At 43.2% G+C, this 18,785-nt stretch overlaps 1 protein-coding gene across 1 annotated transcript in view; it reads left to right on the top strand.

Moving 5' to 3' along the window:
- Nucleotides 1–314: 314 nt before the first annotated feature.
- Nucleotides 315–18,785, top strand: part of grm6a (glutamate receptor, metabotropic 6a) — a gene marked incomplete at both ends in the record, with an annotated part of 47,186 nt that continues 28,715 nt past the window's right edge. Inside the window, one exon of the mRNA XM_080534354.1 lies at nucleotides 315–911. Coding sequence (XP_080390480.1) covers nucleotides 315–911 — 597 coding nt within the window. The remainder of the gene's footprint in view (nucleotides 912–18,785) is intronic.

Raw genomic sequence — 18,785 nt, 5'->3', positions numbered from 1 at the left:
CGGGTAGGCCTAAGTCCTGGCTTGCATGACCCTCATTATATTTTCCTCTCCGTTCTCAGTGGTCTTTGCCATCTACTTTTCATTTATATCTATTTTCCTCTCGTTTTCTATTGTCCTCCCCTACTAAAAAAGGGATAAGTCTAATAATTCATCCTCACTCTGCAATTTAAAGCCTTGAATCAATAATCTCAATAGATCATATTATGTGTTATTATGAATAAATGCTTCACTTTCTTTACTTTCTGCTCTGTCTCTCACAGGTGCCTCGAGTTCTGTAGAGGGTGAAGACTTGTGCCAATAAAAGTCCCAGCGCCATGACATCCCAATCACCCTCGCCCCGACTCTGCCACCATCACCGCCAGCATGGAACGTTCCGGAGCTGGGCCTCAGGACAGAGCTGGAGAGGCTCCCGCTCCTCCGCCGCCACATGGCCCCACCTCCTACTATGGATGCTGTGGGTGGGTCTGGTGACCCCCCCGGGGTCCTGGGCCACCCACCACGGCCTTCACCCCCACTCCATCAAGATCCCGGGGGACATCACCCTGGGGGGCCTGTTCCCCGTCCACTCCCGGGGACCCCACGGCCTGCCCTGTGGGGAGATCAAGAAGGAGAAGGGGATCCACCGGATGGAGGCCATGCTGTACGCCCTGGACCAGATCAACAGTGACCCGGAGCTGCTGCCCAACATCACCCTGGGGGCCAGGATCCTGGACACCTGCTCCAGAGACACCTACGCCCTGGAGCAGTCGCTCACCTTCGTCCAGGCCCTCATCCAGAAGGACACGTCGGACATCCGCTGCTCCAACGGGGAGCCCCCCATCATACGCAAGCCGGAGCGCGTGGTGGGGGTCATCGGGGCATCCGCCAGCTCCGTGTCCATCATGGTGGCCAACGTGCTGCGTCTCTTCGAGGTGAGACAGCCCAAAGTTAATGTGTGACACGTTCTAATGCTTTTGGTCCTCATATCGGCGACCAATCAAAATGTTCAGACTTTTTCTTTTGAAACACGGACCTGCGTTTCAAGGATGTTGAGAATCGCAAACACAAACTCGCTAGTCAAGTCAAAAGGTAATCAATGTTTATGGTGCCCAGAGTAAACATTACAACGCCTTGGAATGTATGGGAAAAGAGTTTATCACTGATCAAAGGGTTTTCTAAGAACAGGCCCAGGAACAGCTAGGAATGGGGGCTATGCAAATGACAATTTTTATGAGGGGACGATGCAAAAGTGTAAAGGTCTGTGTGGATAGGGGGACGGGAGTTGCTTTGCGAACTAACTTGGCCCTGCATTGTTCTCAATAAAGGGTTTCCCTTGTAGTCATCATCAGCTCCGGTTTCTTTGATTATTTATTATTAATTAGTTGAGTATTTGTAGTTTAATGTATTAGAGTCAAGATAGATTTTCCACGACACTCCATTTTCTGTATACAGGGTCAATGTCTTGGCCCAATCCCAATTCACCCCTACGGCTCTGTTTTCACCCCTACGGCTCTGTTTTGCGCATTCACGTTTAGGGTAGGGGTGTCCCAATTATTGTTTTCATGTAGGTGTAGGGCACAAGGGGTAGGACTTTTTATGGCTCCAAACTAAGATTTTTTGCCACCAGACTCCTTGTGGCTCACAAGCGGAGGGTTACGAAATCCCAGAATGCCTTGTGAATCATCCCAGAATGCCTTGCAAATCATCCCAGAATGCCTTGCTGCGAATCATCGGCACATAGTGAAAACAGGACTGACAAGCAGGAAGAGAAAACAAAAGTAATTATTTTCTTCGTTAATAAAGCATTTAGAAATGATGATGAACCATCGTATTATCTTAGTTTAATGTCATTTCAATGTATTATAGACCTTGTCTTTATAACAAACATTTAAAAAAATAAGCTATTTATGCCTATGTGTTTATGCCTATGTCTATGTGTCTAGCTGTGTGTAGCGATCTAACGTTACATGTGGCTGATTTGTGCATGATAGTCCCGCATTTTGACATATTTCCATGTAGCATTTCCCCCCTTTGATGGCATATGACGTTATGATGTTACCACTCCTCTAATATCAGTGCAGACTGGCAGGGTAGGAGCACAGGTTGCTAGCCTACAGAGCACCTCTATTCTGTCATGAACTGAATCGATTGATAGGATGAAACTTGAAAGTTGTGAATGAATCGTGAGCGTCCACGGTTTTCTATGATACGACTGATGACGTATCAGGGTCTTGAAGGGTCGTCCCATTTCATAAGGGAAGATTTCAACCCCTGCCCCTTGTGGCTCTGTTCCGGGGGCTTGCCGCCAAAGTGAGTGGCACTCCAAAACGAGCTGTACGGGGGGTAGGAAAGAGAAACTGGATTGGGCCTTTGTGTGCAATTCATTCACATCTCCCTATCAAGACTTTGTTTCTGTTGCACCCCGACTTATAGTCAGCCTTAGCCCTCAAATACCCTACAAGTGTTCAGATTGACCAAGCCACTGTTTAATAATACAGCAGTTTATTCCTGTTCCATTTAGTAATCCATACAGTATGTTTAGAGGTTTAGCTGCAGCGTTCTGGCCATGAGGTCGGTGTGACCCTGAGGCTTTCGAGCTGCGTGAAACGCCACTGATGGAGAAGTCACATGGGCCTGCGGAGGGACAGTCTTTCCCGCCGAGTTAAGTGCTGCAGTTAATTGACAATAAGGATTTAGACAGTGTGCGGCTAATCATGTTTAGAGCTCTGAGCGGCCCTCAAGCTCCACTATTGTCCTCCCTGGGATGAGATGGGCCTGGGTTGGGTAGTGTCTGGACAGAACATGATTTATAACCACCCACTTTCCATTCTATGAAACGAAACGAGAAATGTTGTTTCCAATCTCCTCGACTACATCGCGTCTTCGTGTCGTAGGGGAAGAGTCATGCGATATTGTATATCATAATAAGCTCCGTAATTGAATGTGTGAATGGGGCGGGCGGAAGAAGAAAAAAGCATTCGAGTTCTGATTCGTCATGGAATTGAGGTCTAGTGAAAAGGTCAGGTGTTATTTGTGGTAATACTTTTCAGTAGCACGCTTTGGGTCAAAAAGAGGAAATACATATATGATCTAATCAAATAATAATGTAATAAAAGGATGGGATAATGGTAACAATACAAAACAACCTTGTGTGCAAATATGATCAGTTAGCTAACATTCAAATGATTAATATACATGGTAAACTGAATTAATGAATATAGGATTAAAGCCACTCAAAATATGTGCTTTTTAGCACTGTGTAAAGTCACCATTGGATTGAGCATTATTGCAACAATGAGTAAATATTGAGTAAGTAATTGAATGATGAGATGTTAAATTCATTGGAGTGGGAGGAGGCGCAGACCTACAAGTTGAGGAGAACAGAATCAGCCTCTCTACTGCCAGGGTCCCACTTGTCATTTGCACAGTAAGCTGTATATGTTACGGTACATGTGGGAATACGGTACATGTGGGAAAACTAGGGTTAGGGTTAGGGTTAGGGTTAGACATGCCAGCATGTACCAAGTCACCCTAGCACCTAACCTTAACCCTAGTTTTCCCACATGTACCGTATGTATATACTGTAGAATGTACTAGATATGATCTAAAAGGCAAGGTAAATGTTACGAGGAAAAACTGGCAACAGATTACCCTGAAAAACGTTTAAACAAGTGTCTTGTAGGGCAAACAAGTGCCTATTTGTATTTGTGTGATGGTGCTTTACTCTATCATCATTTCCCAATCTCTTTCATTCATTTTATTCTCTCTCTCTCTCTCTCTCTCTCTCTCTCTCTCTCTCTCTCTCTCTCTCTCTCTCTCTCTCTCTCTCTCTCTCTCTCTCTCTCTCTCTCTCTCTCTCTCTCTCTCTCTCTCTCTCTCTCTCTCTCTCTCTCTTTGGTTTGGCAGTCAGACTCCAGAACTCCTTACACTGGGTGCCAGAAAAGAGAAAATGTAGAATCTCTGTGACGAATGTAAAGATTTGCACCCTACAAAAGCTTACTGAGTATTTCCCTCTCTTCCTTGGTCCTCTGCTAGAGTGAAATCCCATCCTACATGGAGTCTTATATAAGACAGTGAATTGTGAAATGGACAGTATTGTTCAGGATCTGCTTTTCAGAGCTTTGAATCTGGGCAGAGGGAAATTGATTGTACGTCATTCCTTTGTCAGACAGCATAGTGTGTCTGCTGTACATCAGTCCATTGGCATAGCCAAATCCTTTTCAAATGAAACTACAAGTTATTATACATTAGTTGTAGTTGACCAAAACCATTCACAATGATGTAAACCGTGTGTATGCCATTGGCATCTGTCAGCGGCATTCCCTGATTGTCTCTCTGCATAGTATCCATTTCAAGGTGAAAAAACACCAAGTTAAAGAAATGCATTTTTTAAATTTTTATAAAAGGCTGTTGGCTTGTCTGTTAAGCATGCATTTATTCAGCTAAGAAGAGAACAGTATATGAAGTAAAATTCAGCTGACCAACACAAGAGTGTGATTCATATGAGAAGGAGAAGGAGCTATCCCTTCAAATAGAAAAGAATGAAAATAGATTTAGAAAAAAAAAGCGTATTGCACATTGGGGACAGCTGTCTGGAGACAAAGCACTAATTAAACCCTTCTAATTCATACTGAGCGAGGACAATGGAGCAGCACAGCAGAGCATTGCCCGTGTACCTTCATTAAAGGAACATTCGGTATTAGAGGGATGAAAAGCAGTGAACCACACAAAGTGGTAGGACTCCGGCCTGAATGAGTGTTCGTTGTTCAATGAAGTGAAAACAAAGGTTGAATTTTATCAGTCATTTCTCTACATTTATTTCAGTTAATAGCTTATGGCCATTATGTCCTATTCTTAAGAAAAGTGAAGCTGTTAAAGGATAGGCACATTATGATGTTCTAATTGTTATTCATTCAGATGAGATTTAGTGAAAGTAATAAAAAAACGAGTATTTTTGAATTTGGGTCAATCACTCGTACAGCAGCCAGTCTCTAATCTATGAAACAGCATTGTCTTCTAATTGTTATTCATTCAGATGAGATTAAACAGAAGACTACTTTTGGCTGATTCAAATAATTGTGCATTATGGAAGATATATAGCAGCATTAAGTACTCTAAAGTTAAGTCGACTTGATTCACACTGTGATATAATTGTGCATTAGCCCCTGTCGGACAATCTAAACTCTAGCTGTTTCTTGCTCCAGCAAATCTTTTAACACAACAATCAGAATCAGCACTCTGGTGAGTGGAGAGGGAACGGTCACATAGCCCTCCACCGGTCCAGTGTTACTGACTCAACACCATCGGTAGCAGCCAACTTTCTCTCCATTCACTCTGTCCTTCTCTACATTCTCTGCACTCAATTGTATCGCCAGCAAGGATGTACCAGCCAGCCAAACAGACCTCAGATGCATAATACATCCTAAGGGAAACAAATACAAAGAAAACAGTAAGGGGCCGAGGAGTGAGCCTTGCGGAACACCAAACTGGACCTAGGACGGAGCTGAGGTTTTCCATCCATTCAAATAAATGTTTAGGTAGGATCTAGCCCAAGGCAAGGCAAGGCAAGGCAAGCTTATTTGTGTAGCACATTTCATACAACAGGGGCAATTCAAAGTGCTTTACATACATTATAAAAAAATACAGCAAGAGGAGTATAGTAAGAAAAATAAAATTGACAATGAATAAAAGCAAATATATATATAAGCAAAGTGCTTTACATATAGCATTAAAAGAAATACAGAAAAAGAAGGATATTAAGAAAAAAGACAAAAATAAAAAATCTTGCACCACACTCCCTTTGTTGGCATAGAGTGCACCACGAGCTAGGAGAGCCTCCACATTGTTATACATCCTAATCACCACTTGTAGCCCACACTAAAACCACACCACACACACCAACAACATTCTCTCATCGTTCTAGAAGGACAATGTGTGACATGGTCTGGTGAAAGGGTCTGCATGTCGGCAATTCTCAAGTCGCGCAAATGACCAAAAAGCTTATTTAAAAAAGAAAAGAAAAAAGTTTTTTTTCCTTTTTTTTGTTGCAAGTGTCGAAGAGTCCACTCGATATAACAAACAACAGTTTTAAGATCACTAAACAATTTGTGAATTGGAATCACTGTATAGTCTGCTGTAGGCTACTGGGTAAGTGATATGGCTTGTAAACAAATGTACGTTTTAGGACGTGTGCAAAAGCTAGGACTGTGTGATCATATAATTATGTGTAGTTACAGGTGTATCTTAAAAAAATGGAATATCGTGGAATATTATTTTCCGTAATTTAATATATATATTCTAGATTCATTACACATAAAGTGAAACATTTCAATCCTTTTTTGTTTTAATGTTGATGATTATGGCTTACAGCTCATGAAAAGTCCAGTATCTCAAAATATTAGAATATTGCTTAAGACCAATAAAAAAAAGCACAAGCAACAAGCAACAGGGATGACTGCAGCCTTGAGAGGATTGTCAAGAAAGGCCAATTCAAGAACTTGGGGGAGCTTCACAAGGAGTGGACTGAGGCTGGAGTCAGCGCATCAAGAGCCACCACGCACAGACGTATCCATACCAGGAACTGGGCTACAAGTGTTGCATTCCTAGTGTCAAGCCACTCCCGAACCAGGACAATGTCAGAAGCGTCTTACCTGGGCTAAGGAGAAAAAGAACTGAACCGTTGTCCAAAGTCATCTTTTCGGATTAAAGTAAATGTTGCATTTCATTTGGAAATCAAAGTCCCAGAGTCTGGAGGAAGAGTGGAGAGGCACAGAATCCAGGTTACTTGAAGTCCAGTGTGAAGTTTCACAGTCCATGATGATTTGGGGTGCCATGTCATCTGCTGGTGTTGCTCCACTGTGTTTTATCAAGCCCAGAGTCAATGCAGCCGTCTACCAGGAGATTTTAGAGCACTTCATGCTTCCGTCTGCTGACAAGCTTTATGCAGATGTTGATTTCATTTTCCAGCAGGACTTGGCACCTGCCCACAGTGCCAAACGACCAGTAACTGGTTTAATGACCATGGCATTGCTGTGCTTGATTGGCCAGCCAACTCGCCTGACTTGAAGCCCATAGAGGGAATCTATGTTTGTTAAGAGGAAGATGAGAGACACCAGACCCAACAATACAGATGAGCTGAAGACCGCTATCAAAGCAACCTGGGCTTCCCTAACACCTCAGCAGTGCCATTGCTTCCATGCCACGCCACATTAATGCAGTCATTCGTGCAAAAGGAGCCCAGACCAAGTATTGAGTGCATAAATGAACATACTTTTTAGAAGGTCGACATTTCTGTATTATAAATCCTTTTCTTGATTGGTCTCATGTAATATTCTAATAGTTTGAGATACTGGATTTTAGATTTTCATGAGCTGTAAGCCGTAATCATCAACATTAAAACAAAAAAGGCTTGAAATATGTCAATACATGTGTAATGAATCTAGAATATATGAAAGTTTCACTTTTTGAATTAAATTATGGAAAATAATGAACTTTTCCATGATATTCTAATATTTTTAGATGCACCTGTATGTGTTTTTAGTATGTTGATATTATTTATTTTTTTAAAGGTTATTTTCTTTGAGTGGGGCAATCCCACTCATATTTTTCATTTTATTGGATAGAGAGAGTGAAGATAGACAGGAAAGTAAGGGCATGTCAGCAGGGCATGGTCCGGATTCAAACCCATGCCAACATGTGTGCACTGTAGACCGCGGTGCTAGACCACTGGACCACCCCAGGCCACGGATATTGATATTCTATCAGCAAGTTACGATGTACTAAACATGCAGATAGATGTTCATAGCGATATTCCTTGCTAGCTTGCTAGCTAATAGAAGCTGTTTTTCATGTGTTTTGATTCAGAGCAAGTTTCTCCAGTATTTGGTTTGAGGGGTACCAACATTCAAATAAGCATATCTGCTTCAACTATTTTCAGATTTCAATGTATGACACGTCATTTGAAAGCTTACAATCACTTTCATAATCTGGAAAAAACTGAAAAATTACATTGTCCTACTTGAGGACTTTTTCACCAGTCCCTATCACCCTGCCACACATCAACAGTGTCAGTATGATCAAAGCTCAAATCAAGAAGTACAAGGACAGAAACAGAGCTCTGGTCTGCAGCTAACCGTGGTGAGCGGAGAGGGAACTTTCACTGAGCACTGACTGTGCCTGACCCAACACTAACAGTAACTGCCAAGTCTTTCTCCCTCAAGACAAGAGGGCCCATTCACTCACTCCATTGTAACCCCAGCACTGATATGCCAGCCAGCCACACAGACCTCAAATGCATTGTCTCAGCCCAGCCAGTCAGTCCCCAGGCCTCTAATCTATCAAAGAGCCAGCTAAAGAGAGAGGCAGACAGCCACACGCATAGTCACTGTCATCCGCACTTATTTTGATTACAAATAGGTCAGGGAGTGAGAAAAACCCCCAACACAGAAACAGAGGCTGTCAATCCCACTCACAGTGAGGGAACGGGACGATGGCGACCTGGCAGTTGCATAATTATTCTATTCCTACTTCATACTCTTCTGAAGGATGTGCTGGTGAACTCTGTGTGCATGTTTATTTAATGAAGAGAAGAACGTTGTATTTTGGTTCAGGGAACAGCTTTATGTACTCCATTTTTTATTCAGTAATATATTCATATTCAGAATATATTCATTCAGTGATGTGGCAGGGCCATGCTAATATTCCATTTGGAACCATCTTTTTCTTTTTCCCCCCTTTTTTTATTATCACAAATGGATCTTTGTGCCAGGTGTCACAGGTAAACACAAAGCCTGTACACAATATTTCACTTCAGTATAAGTAGTTCGATTTTAAATCATGATTAAGTAGCTGAACTGAAAATATCAACATTTGGCAAAACACCAGACAAAAGGATTTTCATGATTTGTAAAGCTTCTATGTACACTGCGAGCACAATTATTGGGCACATTGTATTCCTCAGGATTAATTTTATTGTTGAACAAATACCTCAAACCTGAAAAGTTAGTTTTGTCTTTCTCAGGGGAATATATACGTGTGCACAATTATTAGACAACTACTAGTGTGCAGAATTATTCGAAATTAAATATTTAAAAATATATTTTCAATAGCTGCCATGAGCCTTCCATCCATGGAGTCTGTCAGTTTCTTGATCGATTCATGATCAACTTTCAAAGCAGGAACCACAGCTCCCCAAATGTTGTTCAAAGAGGTGGATTGTCTTCCCTCATTGTAAATCTCACATTAGGGCCCACAAGTTCTCAATAGGATAGGAATAGGAAGTCAAGTGAGGAGGGGGACCAGGTCAATATTCTGTCATTTTGAGGCCTTTGCTGGCCAGCCAAGCAGTGGAATACTTGGATGCATGTGATGGAGCATTGTCCTGCATAAAGATCATGAACTTCTTGAATGCTGCAGACTTCTTTCTGTACCACTGCTTGGATATCTTCCAGAAACTGGCAGTAGGTTTTGCGAGTTGATTTTCAGTCCATCTTCAACACGAAAAGGTCCAACTAGCTCATCCTTAAGGATAGCAGCCCACACTAGTACCCCTCCTCCATAGGGTTGCACCTTCTATGTGGAGAAATAAGGGAAGCCCTCCGCCGCAAGTCCTACATCTCCCCCTGGTGATGCAATAACTTTTTGGGAGTCCAACACGCCTACACACACAGTTTGAAGTGCAAGTTTAGTTACTGTAAGACAAAATAACAAAAGCACTTACACCCATCCCTTATACAATTGTTCTCTAACGCTTTAACACGTTTTCTGAAAGCATGGCTAATTTTCTTCTCTTAACTCTTAACACAGATCCAAAAACACACGTACAAAACTCTAAACTCTCTTGCAAAAAACAAATCTCTTGCAAAAGCAAACACTGCGTTCAAAATAATGTTATGTCTTCTCAAAATGAAATTTTGTCATCAAATGACACACACACACACACACCATCACATGAATAGACACTTCTAAGAACCAATTGAATACTAATGTGCTCAATGGAAAACACTATGATCAGTGGAAAACACTACTATGATTATCGGTAGGCCTTTTGCATTTTCAGTGTTATACTACACAAATACAAGAACAGTTTTTTTTTATTCTGATATATATCATAGCAAACACAGTTGAATTTGAATAATGTTGTTCATACAGAACAAAAAAAATAATAAAATAAAATGCCTTCTGCATATACTGTAAAGAGAAAGAAAATTAGGCTGCATCCTGCATTTCATCGTGTTCGGGGAAGGTATCGCCTGGCATGACGAATCCAGCCCTGATATGCTTCAGCAGCTATAGGGTTAGGGTTAGGGTTATCATGCTGGCCGATGACGTTTCTTCCCTGTTGCCGTCCTTTTTGCGATGTTAAAAGCCACTTCATCAAAGTGGTCAACCAAAGTGGCCCAAATCTTGTCAGAGGCAATTACTCTCCTAGGTCGTAGTCTTGGTTGTCCTCTTTCTCGTCCTCCTCCTCCTCTTCTGACTCTCACACCTCTCGCTCTTCCTTTCTCTGCAAAGCTGGCATCCATTGTTCTCCAACACAGGAGAGCTCACCTTTTATTGCTAAAGCTATGATTGCTAATTCAAAAGCAATAGGTGTTTTGTCCATATGAGGAGTGTGATTGTGTGATCGGTGGTTTGAATTAAGCATTCTGAATGGTAGTGTTTTCCATGTGAACACAAGAGATTTTATCGAGGAAGATTGTGCAAAATGTAAAGAATTGTGTTAAGTGTTTTGTTAACTGTGTGGTTTAGAGCCGCAAAATTAGTGAAAAGCAGGAAATGTGTTTGTATTTGTGAAGAATTGGTGTGAGATAAGATACACAGGTTTCAGGTTTTGGTCATTGTGTCTCAAGTTCAGTTTTTAGTGTATAAGCGAGGAAAACTGTGGTGTCTGATTGACTGGAGGTGGTGTCTGTCTGACTGGAGGTGGTGTCTGACTGACTGGAGGTGGTGTCTGACTGGAGGTGGTGTCTGTCTGACTGGAGTTGGTGTCTGACTGGAGGTGGTGTCTGACTGACTGGAGGTGGTGTCTGACCGACTGGAGGTGGTGTCTGACTGACTGGAGGTGGTGTCTGTCTGACTGGAGGTGGTGTCTGACCGACTGGAGGTGGTGTCTGACTGACTGGAGGTGGTGTCTGTCTGACTGGAGGTGGTGTCTGACTGACTGGAGGTGGTGTCTGACTGACTGGAGGTGGTGTCTGACTGACTGGAGGTGGTGTCTGTCTGACTGGAGGTGGTGTCTGTCTGACTGGAGGTGGTGTCTGTCTGACTGGAGGTGGTGTCTGACTGACTGGGGGTGGTGTCTGACTGACTGGAGGTGGTGTCTGTCTGACTGGAGGTGGTGTCTGACTGGAGGTGGTGTCTGACTGGAGGTGGTGTCTGACTGACTGGAGGTGGTGTCTGTCTGACTGGAGGTGGTGTCTGACTGACTGGAGGTGGTGTCTGTCTGACTGGAGGTGGTGTCTGTCTGACTGGAGGTGGTGTCTGTCTGACTGGAGGTGGTGTCTGACTGACTGGAGGTGGTGTCTGACTGACTGGAGGTGGTGTCTGACTGACTGGAGGTGGTGTCTGACTGACTGGAGGTGGTGTCTGACCGACTGGAGGTGGTGTCTGACTGACTGGAGGTGGTGTCTGACTGACTGGAGGTGGTGTCTGACCGACTGGAGGTGGTGTCTGTCCGACTGGAGGTGGTGTCTGTCCGACTGGAGGTGGTGTCTGTCCGACTGGAGGTGGTGTCTGTCTGACTGGAGGTGGTGTCTGTCCGACTGGAGGTGGTGTCTGTCCGACTGGAGGTGGTGTCTGTCCGACTGGAGGTGGTGTCTGTCCGACTGGAGGTGGTGTCCGTCCGACTGGAGGTGGTGTCTGTCTGACTGGAGGTGGTGTCTGACTGACTGGAGGTGGTGTCTGACTGGAGGTGGTGTTTGTCTGACTGGAGGTGGTGTCTGACTGACTGGAGGTGGTGTCTGACCGACTGGAGGTGGTGACTGACTGGAGGTGTTGTCTGTCTGACTGGAGGTGGTGTCTGACCGACTGGAGGTGGTGTCTGACCGACTGGAGGTGGTGACTGACTGGAGGTGGTGTCTGACTGACTGGAGGTGGTGTCTGACTGACTGGAGGTGGTGTCTGACTGACTGGAGGTGGTGTCTGACTGACTGGAGGTGGTGTCTGACTGACTGGAGGTGGTGACTGACTGGAGGTGGTGTCTGACCGACTGGAGGTGGTGTCTGACCGACTGGAGGTGGTGTCTGTCCGACTGGAGGTGGTGTCTGTCCGACTGGAGGTGGTGTCTGTCCGACTGGAGGTGGTGTCTGTCCGACTGGAGGTGGTGTCCGTCCGACTGGAGGTGGTGTCTGTCTGACTGGAGGTGGTGTCTGACTGACTGGAGGTGGTGTCTGACTGGAGGTGGTGACTGACTGGAGGTGGTGTCTGACCGACTGGAGGTGGTGTCTGACCGACTGGAGGTGGTGTCTGACTGACTGGAGGTGGTGTCTGACCGACTGGAGGTGGTGTCTGACTGACTGGAGGTGGTGTCTGACCGACTGGAGGTGGTGTCTGACTGACTGGAGGTGGTGTCTGACCGACTGGAGGTGGTGTCTGACTGACTGGAGGTGGCCATGTTTCTGAGCACTTGACTCATACTTCTGGAAACTCCAGGTAGGTTGCAGTTCTGGAATATGGTGACACTGGAGGATAATGGGTTCCTGGTAGCTACACGTTTAATTCTTCTCAAGTCTTTTGCCGTTAATTTGTGCCTTTTTTTGTGCCCCTGTTGACTATTCGCAACAAAACAATTGATTGTCTGGTAGTCAATTTCAAGAGTGTTGCAATTTTTGAATATTCAGTGTCAGTTAATTCTTTTTTTTGGCACATTTTACCTGATGTAATAATTGTGCACACCTTAATATAAGGTGTCAATCACTTTAGGCCACACCCTTCCTCATGACACCAATACATATCACCAGAAAATGATTCAATCTAATAAGCATTCAAGTTTATATGGTTTGAGTTGGAAAATGTGCATAGAAATAATGATATGGTCGCCTAATAATTGTGCACACATTGTATAGTAGGTATACAATCTGTATGAAGGCTTCAATAAGCTAAGATATACATCCTTTAAAGATGTACATCCCTCTGTAACCTGTCACCATAGGACGTCTCTTTTAAAGAATCCTCCACTTCTCACGTTCTTTCTGTTTATCATTTCTCTTTTGTTTACTGACTCCTAGCTTCTCATGAGTGCATAGTGTCAGAGAAGAGAAGAACAGACCTCCTGCTACTTGCTCTCTCTCCTCTCATGACCGCTTGTCACAGACAGCACAGCTTAATGACTCTTTCATCACACTATTGTAAGCCTTTTAGCAGGAGGCTGAGGAGCCTGATAGCAGATCAGGCTGCTGTTAGCTAGAGAATTGGGGATGCCTACTGGGACAATAAGCCACTGGCAGCCGCTCAGACCTCCGGCTAAATATAGAGACATCGGAGGGAGAGAGAGTGGGAGACAACAAGAGAGGGAGAGAGAGAGAGAGAGAGAGAGAGAGAGAGAGAGAGAGAGAGAGAGAGAGAGAGAGAGAGAGAGAGAGAGAAGTGTGTGTGTGTGTGTGTGTGTGTGTGTGTGTGTGCATGTGAGTATGAGAGAGGGAGAGAGAGATGGGGAGAGAAAGTGTGTGTATGTGTGTGTGTGTGTGTGTGTGTGTGTGTGTGTGCATGTGAGTATGAGGGTCGGAGAGAGAGATGGGGAGAGAAAGTGTGTGTATGTGTGTGTGTGTGTGTGTGCGCATGTGAGTATGAGAGAGGGAGAGAGAGATGGGGAGAGAAAGTGTGTGTGTGTGTGTGTGTTTGTGTGTGTGTGTGTGTGTGTGTGTGTGTGTGTGTGTGTGTGCATGCGCATGTGAGTATGAGAGAGGGAGAGAGAGATGGGGAGAGAAAGTGTGTGTGTGTGTGTGTGTGTGTGTGTGTGTGTGTGTGTGTGTGAGAGAGATATACAGAGAGAGACCGAGACAAAAAACACACTGGTCTAGGATACACTTCACTAACCATTAATAACAAATGTTTGATAGAGAAAATACATGAACGGAATTAAGCTAATTGGCATGTAAGAACTGCAGGGAGCATGTTTAAACTGTGGAATTTACAGGTCAGTGGTCCATTAAAAATGGGCTTGGTGAGTAAGGACAATGTGTCAGGGTGAGCCAGAGCCACAGTGTCACAAACAAAGAACAAAGACAACAAGCGCCAATCACAGTATTTCAGTGAGTGTTGAGATGGAAGCGAGTTTTGTCTCCCAAACACAGTACATCTCACAGTCTTCAATACTAGTAGCATCTTCTCGTAGAAGGATCAGTACATTGAACGATTCAATTCTATTCTCATTCTAAATGCTATGGTTCAGCCTCTTCCAGTACCTTTGAGTGGATAGTTCTAAACAAACATCATGTCTAGGCCTAATTGGCAGGGTTGGAAGCGGGGATGTCTTGCATGGATGCTACAGATGTAAACCATTATACCAAGAGGTCATCCTCGTGGTACTTGTACAAGGGCTATATCTGTGTTTACAAGTCACAGGCAGGGCTACCTCATAGCCTCCTTTACACTGCCGCCATACCTCATGTGGGGGAGAATGCTCTTCTGCGCTAGTACACACCTGCTCAGTGAGAGAGGATGTTGGTATCATCTCCTTGTCCGTGGTGTCGTGGTGCTGGCCCAGTTGGCTGGCCTCCACAGGGAGCCTGTTTGTCCATCGTTGGTGCTGGCCCAGTTGGCTGGGCTCCACGGAGACTGACAGGCCATGTAAGTCCCACCCACGTCTGGAGTGACCCCCCCCCCCCCGCCCCGTGCTGAGGGTCCTCGGAGAGAGAGAGAGAGAGAGAGTCACTAAATCATACATGACTCCTGACTGCAACAGCCGCAAACCCCTCTTCTTCTTTAAATAGAGCTTTATTCCATTTAAAAATCATGAGCAAGCTGGATTTTTCTTTTTTATCTCCATCCCGGATAGCACGGGATGGGATGAAGGCATGTAAATAAGCCCCCCGCCCCCCCCCCCCCCCCGCCCCCGCCAACCCCCCCCCCCTTTCGCTCAGTAAAAAAAAAAACGTAACCATTTAATATTCAGAGAGACACTTAATTCCAGCTCGATGTCGTGATGATGGAGAGGAAACAGAAGTAGGGCGGTGTTGGAATAGAGGGGGTGACAGGGCTCAGCCAACCCACCGGAGCTCACATCCCTCTCTGCTCTTAGGTGCCCCAGAAGGACTGAAGTGAAAAGCTAATTTGTGCAGCCGAAAAGGAAATACACTCCTCTGTCCCTGGGCCGAGCGATATTACTTTTTATAGCAGTGTAAAAAAGGTTACAGTGAAAACTAGCCATGCCCTGTCGGAGGCCTTAATCCCCCGCAGTGATATGACCCGTAATGGAGGGGTCACTGTATTATCTGGTGCTGACGTTGTCTTTCATCTCTTTGATTCCCGTAGTTCAATCCCGACTCCATTCTCTCCTCTGTCCTCAGGTTCTGTCCACTCAGTGAGGTGTGTCAAATACGTTATTGACGAAGGTAACTCTACCTGTTGGCTGAAATGTTGTTTTGTGGTGAAATAAAGCACTTGGAAGCAGCAAGTTCTGTGTTTTTTTTTGGAGGGCCCATAAGTTAAGGATGTGCATATCTGTTTTTGGATTTAAAGATATTTCTTTGACATGTTAAATCAGGTTGCTCTAACACCTGTGTACTGTAGTAACATAGTAAGAACTGAAATAGCAACATTGTCTTAATATGCTTTACATATTGATTCACTAATTGCTTTGCATTTATAACATAGCTGAGTGTTTCACATAGTTAGTCTCTATCACTGTAGTGTTTCTTGGCAGTACACGAGTGGAATAAAGAACAGTCCTTTTTCTTCTTGTGGGACAATACGCTCTATGTTGCTCAAAGTGCTTGTGGAAATGTCCCTCTCATACAAGGACTGTTTTGAGTTGTGAGTGAGAGCCCTAATTAGTTCTATACTACAGTGTAATGATTATCATAACCATTGCTTGGGGGGGGCATCATTTGCCTCATGATAATACTTTGAACTTTTGGTAATATGAAGACCACCGCAAGGTTTTAGAGCATCACATGAACTCCATGCTACCTCTGCCAAAAACCATGCTCCACATTATGTTGCTAACTGAGTCATGACATGCATGCACAGACAGACAGACAAATGGGCAAGCAGGGAGGCAGACAAACAGGCAAGCAGACAGTGAAAAGGTCTGCATATCAGCAAGTAATGCAAATGACCAAAAAGCTTTTATTTTTATGTGTTTTCTATTTTTTTGCATATTACGAAAGTTTAAATTTAAAAAGTGATTAAAAAGTGTACACTCGATATGACAAATAGTTTTAGGATCACTAAATACTTAGAATTTGTGAATTGGATTCACTGTATTGTCTGCCGTAGGCTATTGGGTAAGTGATACATGGCTTGTAAACAAACGTACGTTTTAGGACGTTTTCAAAAACAAGGACTGTGTGATCATCTAATTATGTGTAGTTATGTTGTTTTCAGCATGTTGTGATGTGCATGATCATGCAGTTCTTTTTAGCTGATAGCTACTCGCAGCTGTTTTGCATATATTTGGATTCAGAGTTAGTTTCTCCAGTATTTGGTTTGAGGTCTACCAACATTCAAATAAGCATATCTTCAACTATTTTCAGATTTCAATGTATGACACATAATTTGAAAGCTTACAATCTGGAAAAAACAGAAAAATTACCTACTTGAGGAATTTTTCACCAGATCCTGTCACAAATAGGTATAGGAGGAAGGAACTGGTGGTCGAATAGATAATAATAATAATAATAATAATAATAATAATAATAATAATAATAATAACAACTTTTTATTTGTATAGCACTTTTCCTGCAAATGTTGCAGCTCAAAGTGCTCCAATCATTATATAATCATAATTTAATATTTTTTTCATTTAAAGGCAATATTAAAAAGATGGGTTTTTAGTCTTGACTTGAACATATTTATTGAGGTTGCATCCCTAATGTAAACTGGCAATGCATTCCACAATTTGGGTGCATACAATGGGAATGCAGCCTCACCAAATCAGAGCAGAAGGATCTTGAAAGATAGATGATGGATGAATAGGTGGATAGATAGATAAATAGATAAATAGATAGGTAGATAGATATAGACAGACAGACAGACAGACAGACAGAGAGGTAGATAGATAGATAGATAGATAGATAGATAGATACTAGATAGATAGATAGATAGATAGATAGAATGTATGGATGGAGAGTGTGTTTTTTGCAGACAGAGTAACAACGGTGGGATTGAGACAGGAACCACTATGTTGATTAAAAGATTGGATTTGGATCTGGGTCTCTCAGCTGAATGAAAGTGAAATTCTCTGATTCTCTGGGTTTCATTGGTTAGGCAGTATGTCAACTATAGGGACTGATAGTTTACCGTGTGTACACTAGTACAAGTGTTTCTACTAGGGTAGACATGTCGTTGCAGTGATTCTTTTGGGGGATTGTGCACACGTGGAGTGTGTAAATGTGTACAATGTGTTAAGGAATTATATACAGTATGTGTGTGTGTGTGTGTGTGTGTGTGTGTGTGTGTGTGTATGTTGTGTGTAAGCCCCACATGGTCAGTACCAAATCTATTGTGTGGGGCAAAGCTGAGAAATGACAACGCCATGTCTCTTGATCTCTCTCTCTCTCTCTCTCTCTCTCTGCCCCTCAGTCTGTGCTTAACTTCATTTGACTAAAAACCCCTCTAATCCTCCCCAATAATCTGTCAAATGGTCCTCTCTCTTTTCTCTCATTCTTTCTCTTCACATCCCTCTGTCCCTCTCTACCTTTATCCCCTCTCTCTGGATCAATTATTGAACCTGAACGGACACAAAAAAAGATAATCTGTCAAATGGTCCTCTCTCTTTGCTCTCCTTTCTCTTTTCCCATTCCTCCGTCCCTCTCTATCTTTTCCCTCACTCTGAATCAATTACTGGCAACCCCTCCCCCAACATTTTCAACAACACTTACTGGAGTGACCATGAGGCTTAAATTATTGACAGCCATAGCTGTAGCCTTATCAGGTCGTTTTTTTGGATCAATGTGATGTAATAGCTATGTAATAGATATTACGAAATGGCTTTGGACTCATACAACACATGCCAATGCAGGGTATCCCTGCATGTATTTTCAAAACATGTAACAATGAATAATGTATTTCAGGGACTCAAACAGCACTTACTCTGAAGAAAATCCCAAAGGAAATTAATAAATAGAGTTTACATACATCTAATATGACATGATAGATGTTAGACTTATATATTATTACCTACTGTTCTATGTAACCGGTGTACCAAGGGGACATCCTCATACTATGAAGCCTACAGTGCATTCGGAAAGTATTCAGACCCCTTCACTTTTTCCACATTTTGTTGTGTTATAGACTAAATTTAATATGAAATATGAATTTGCCATCAATCCACACACAATACCCCAGAATGACGAAGCGAAAACACATTTTTAAAAATGTAAATGTAATCAATTAAATAAGTAAATTTATTAAAATTGCAATACAAGAAATACCCCATGTACATAAGTATTCAGACCGTTTGCTGTGACATTCAAAATAAAAGCTACAATGCGAGGGGGCGTTAGTGAGTAGCGGATGGAGTAGACGTGCTTTCGAGAGCTCCTCTCCGTTTGCCAGAAATGTCTCAACAAATTAATAATTATCATGCAGATGGAGAGTACACGCTTCTACAACTCTACATTTCCCAATAGATATTTTAACAGGGG

This window comes from Nansenia antarctica (assembly GCF_963989245.1).
Source record: "Nansenia antarctica genome assembly, chromosome: 6".
NCBI lineage: Eukaryota > Metazoa > Chordata > Actinopteri > Argentiniformes > Microstomatidae > Nansenia > Nansenia antarctica.
The sequence above is the reverse complement of the archived record's forward strand: the minus strand, read 5'-3'. Positions and strand labels throughout refer to the sequence as shown.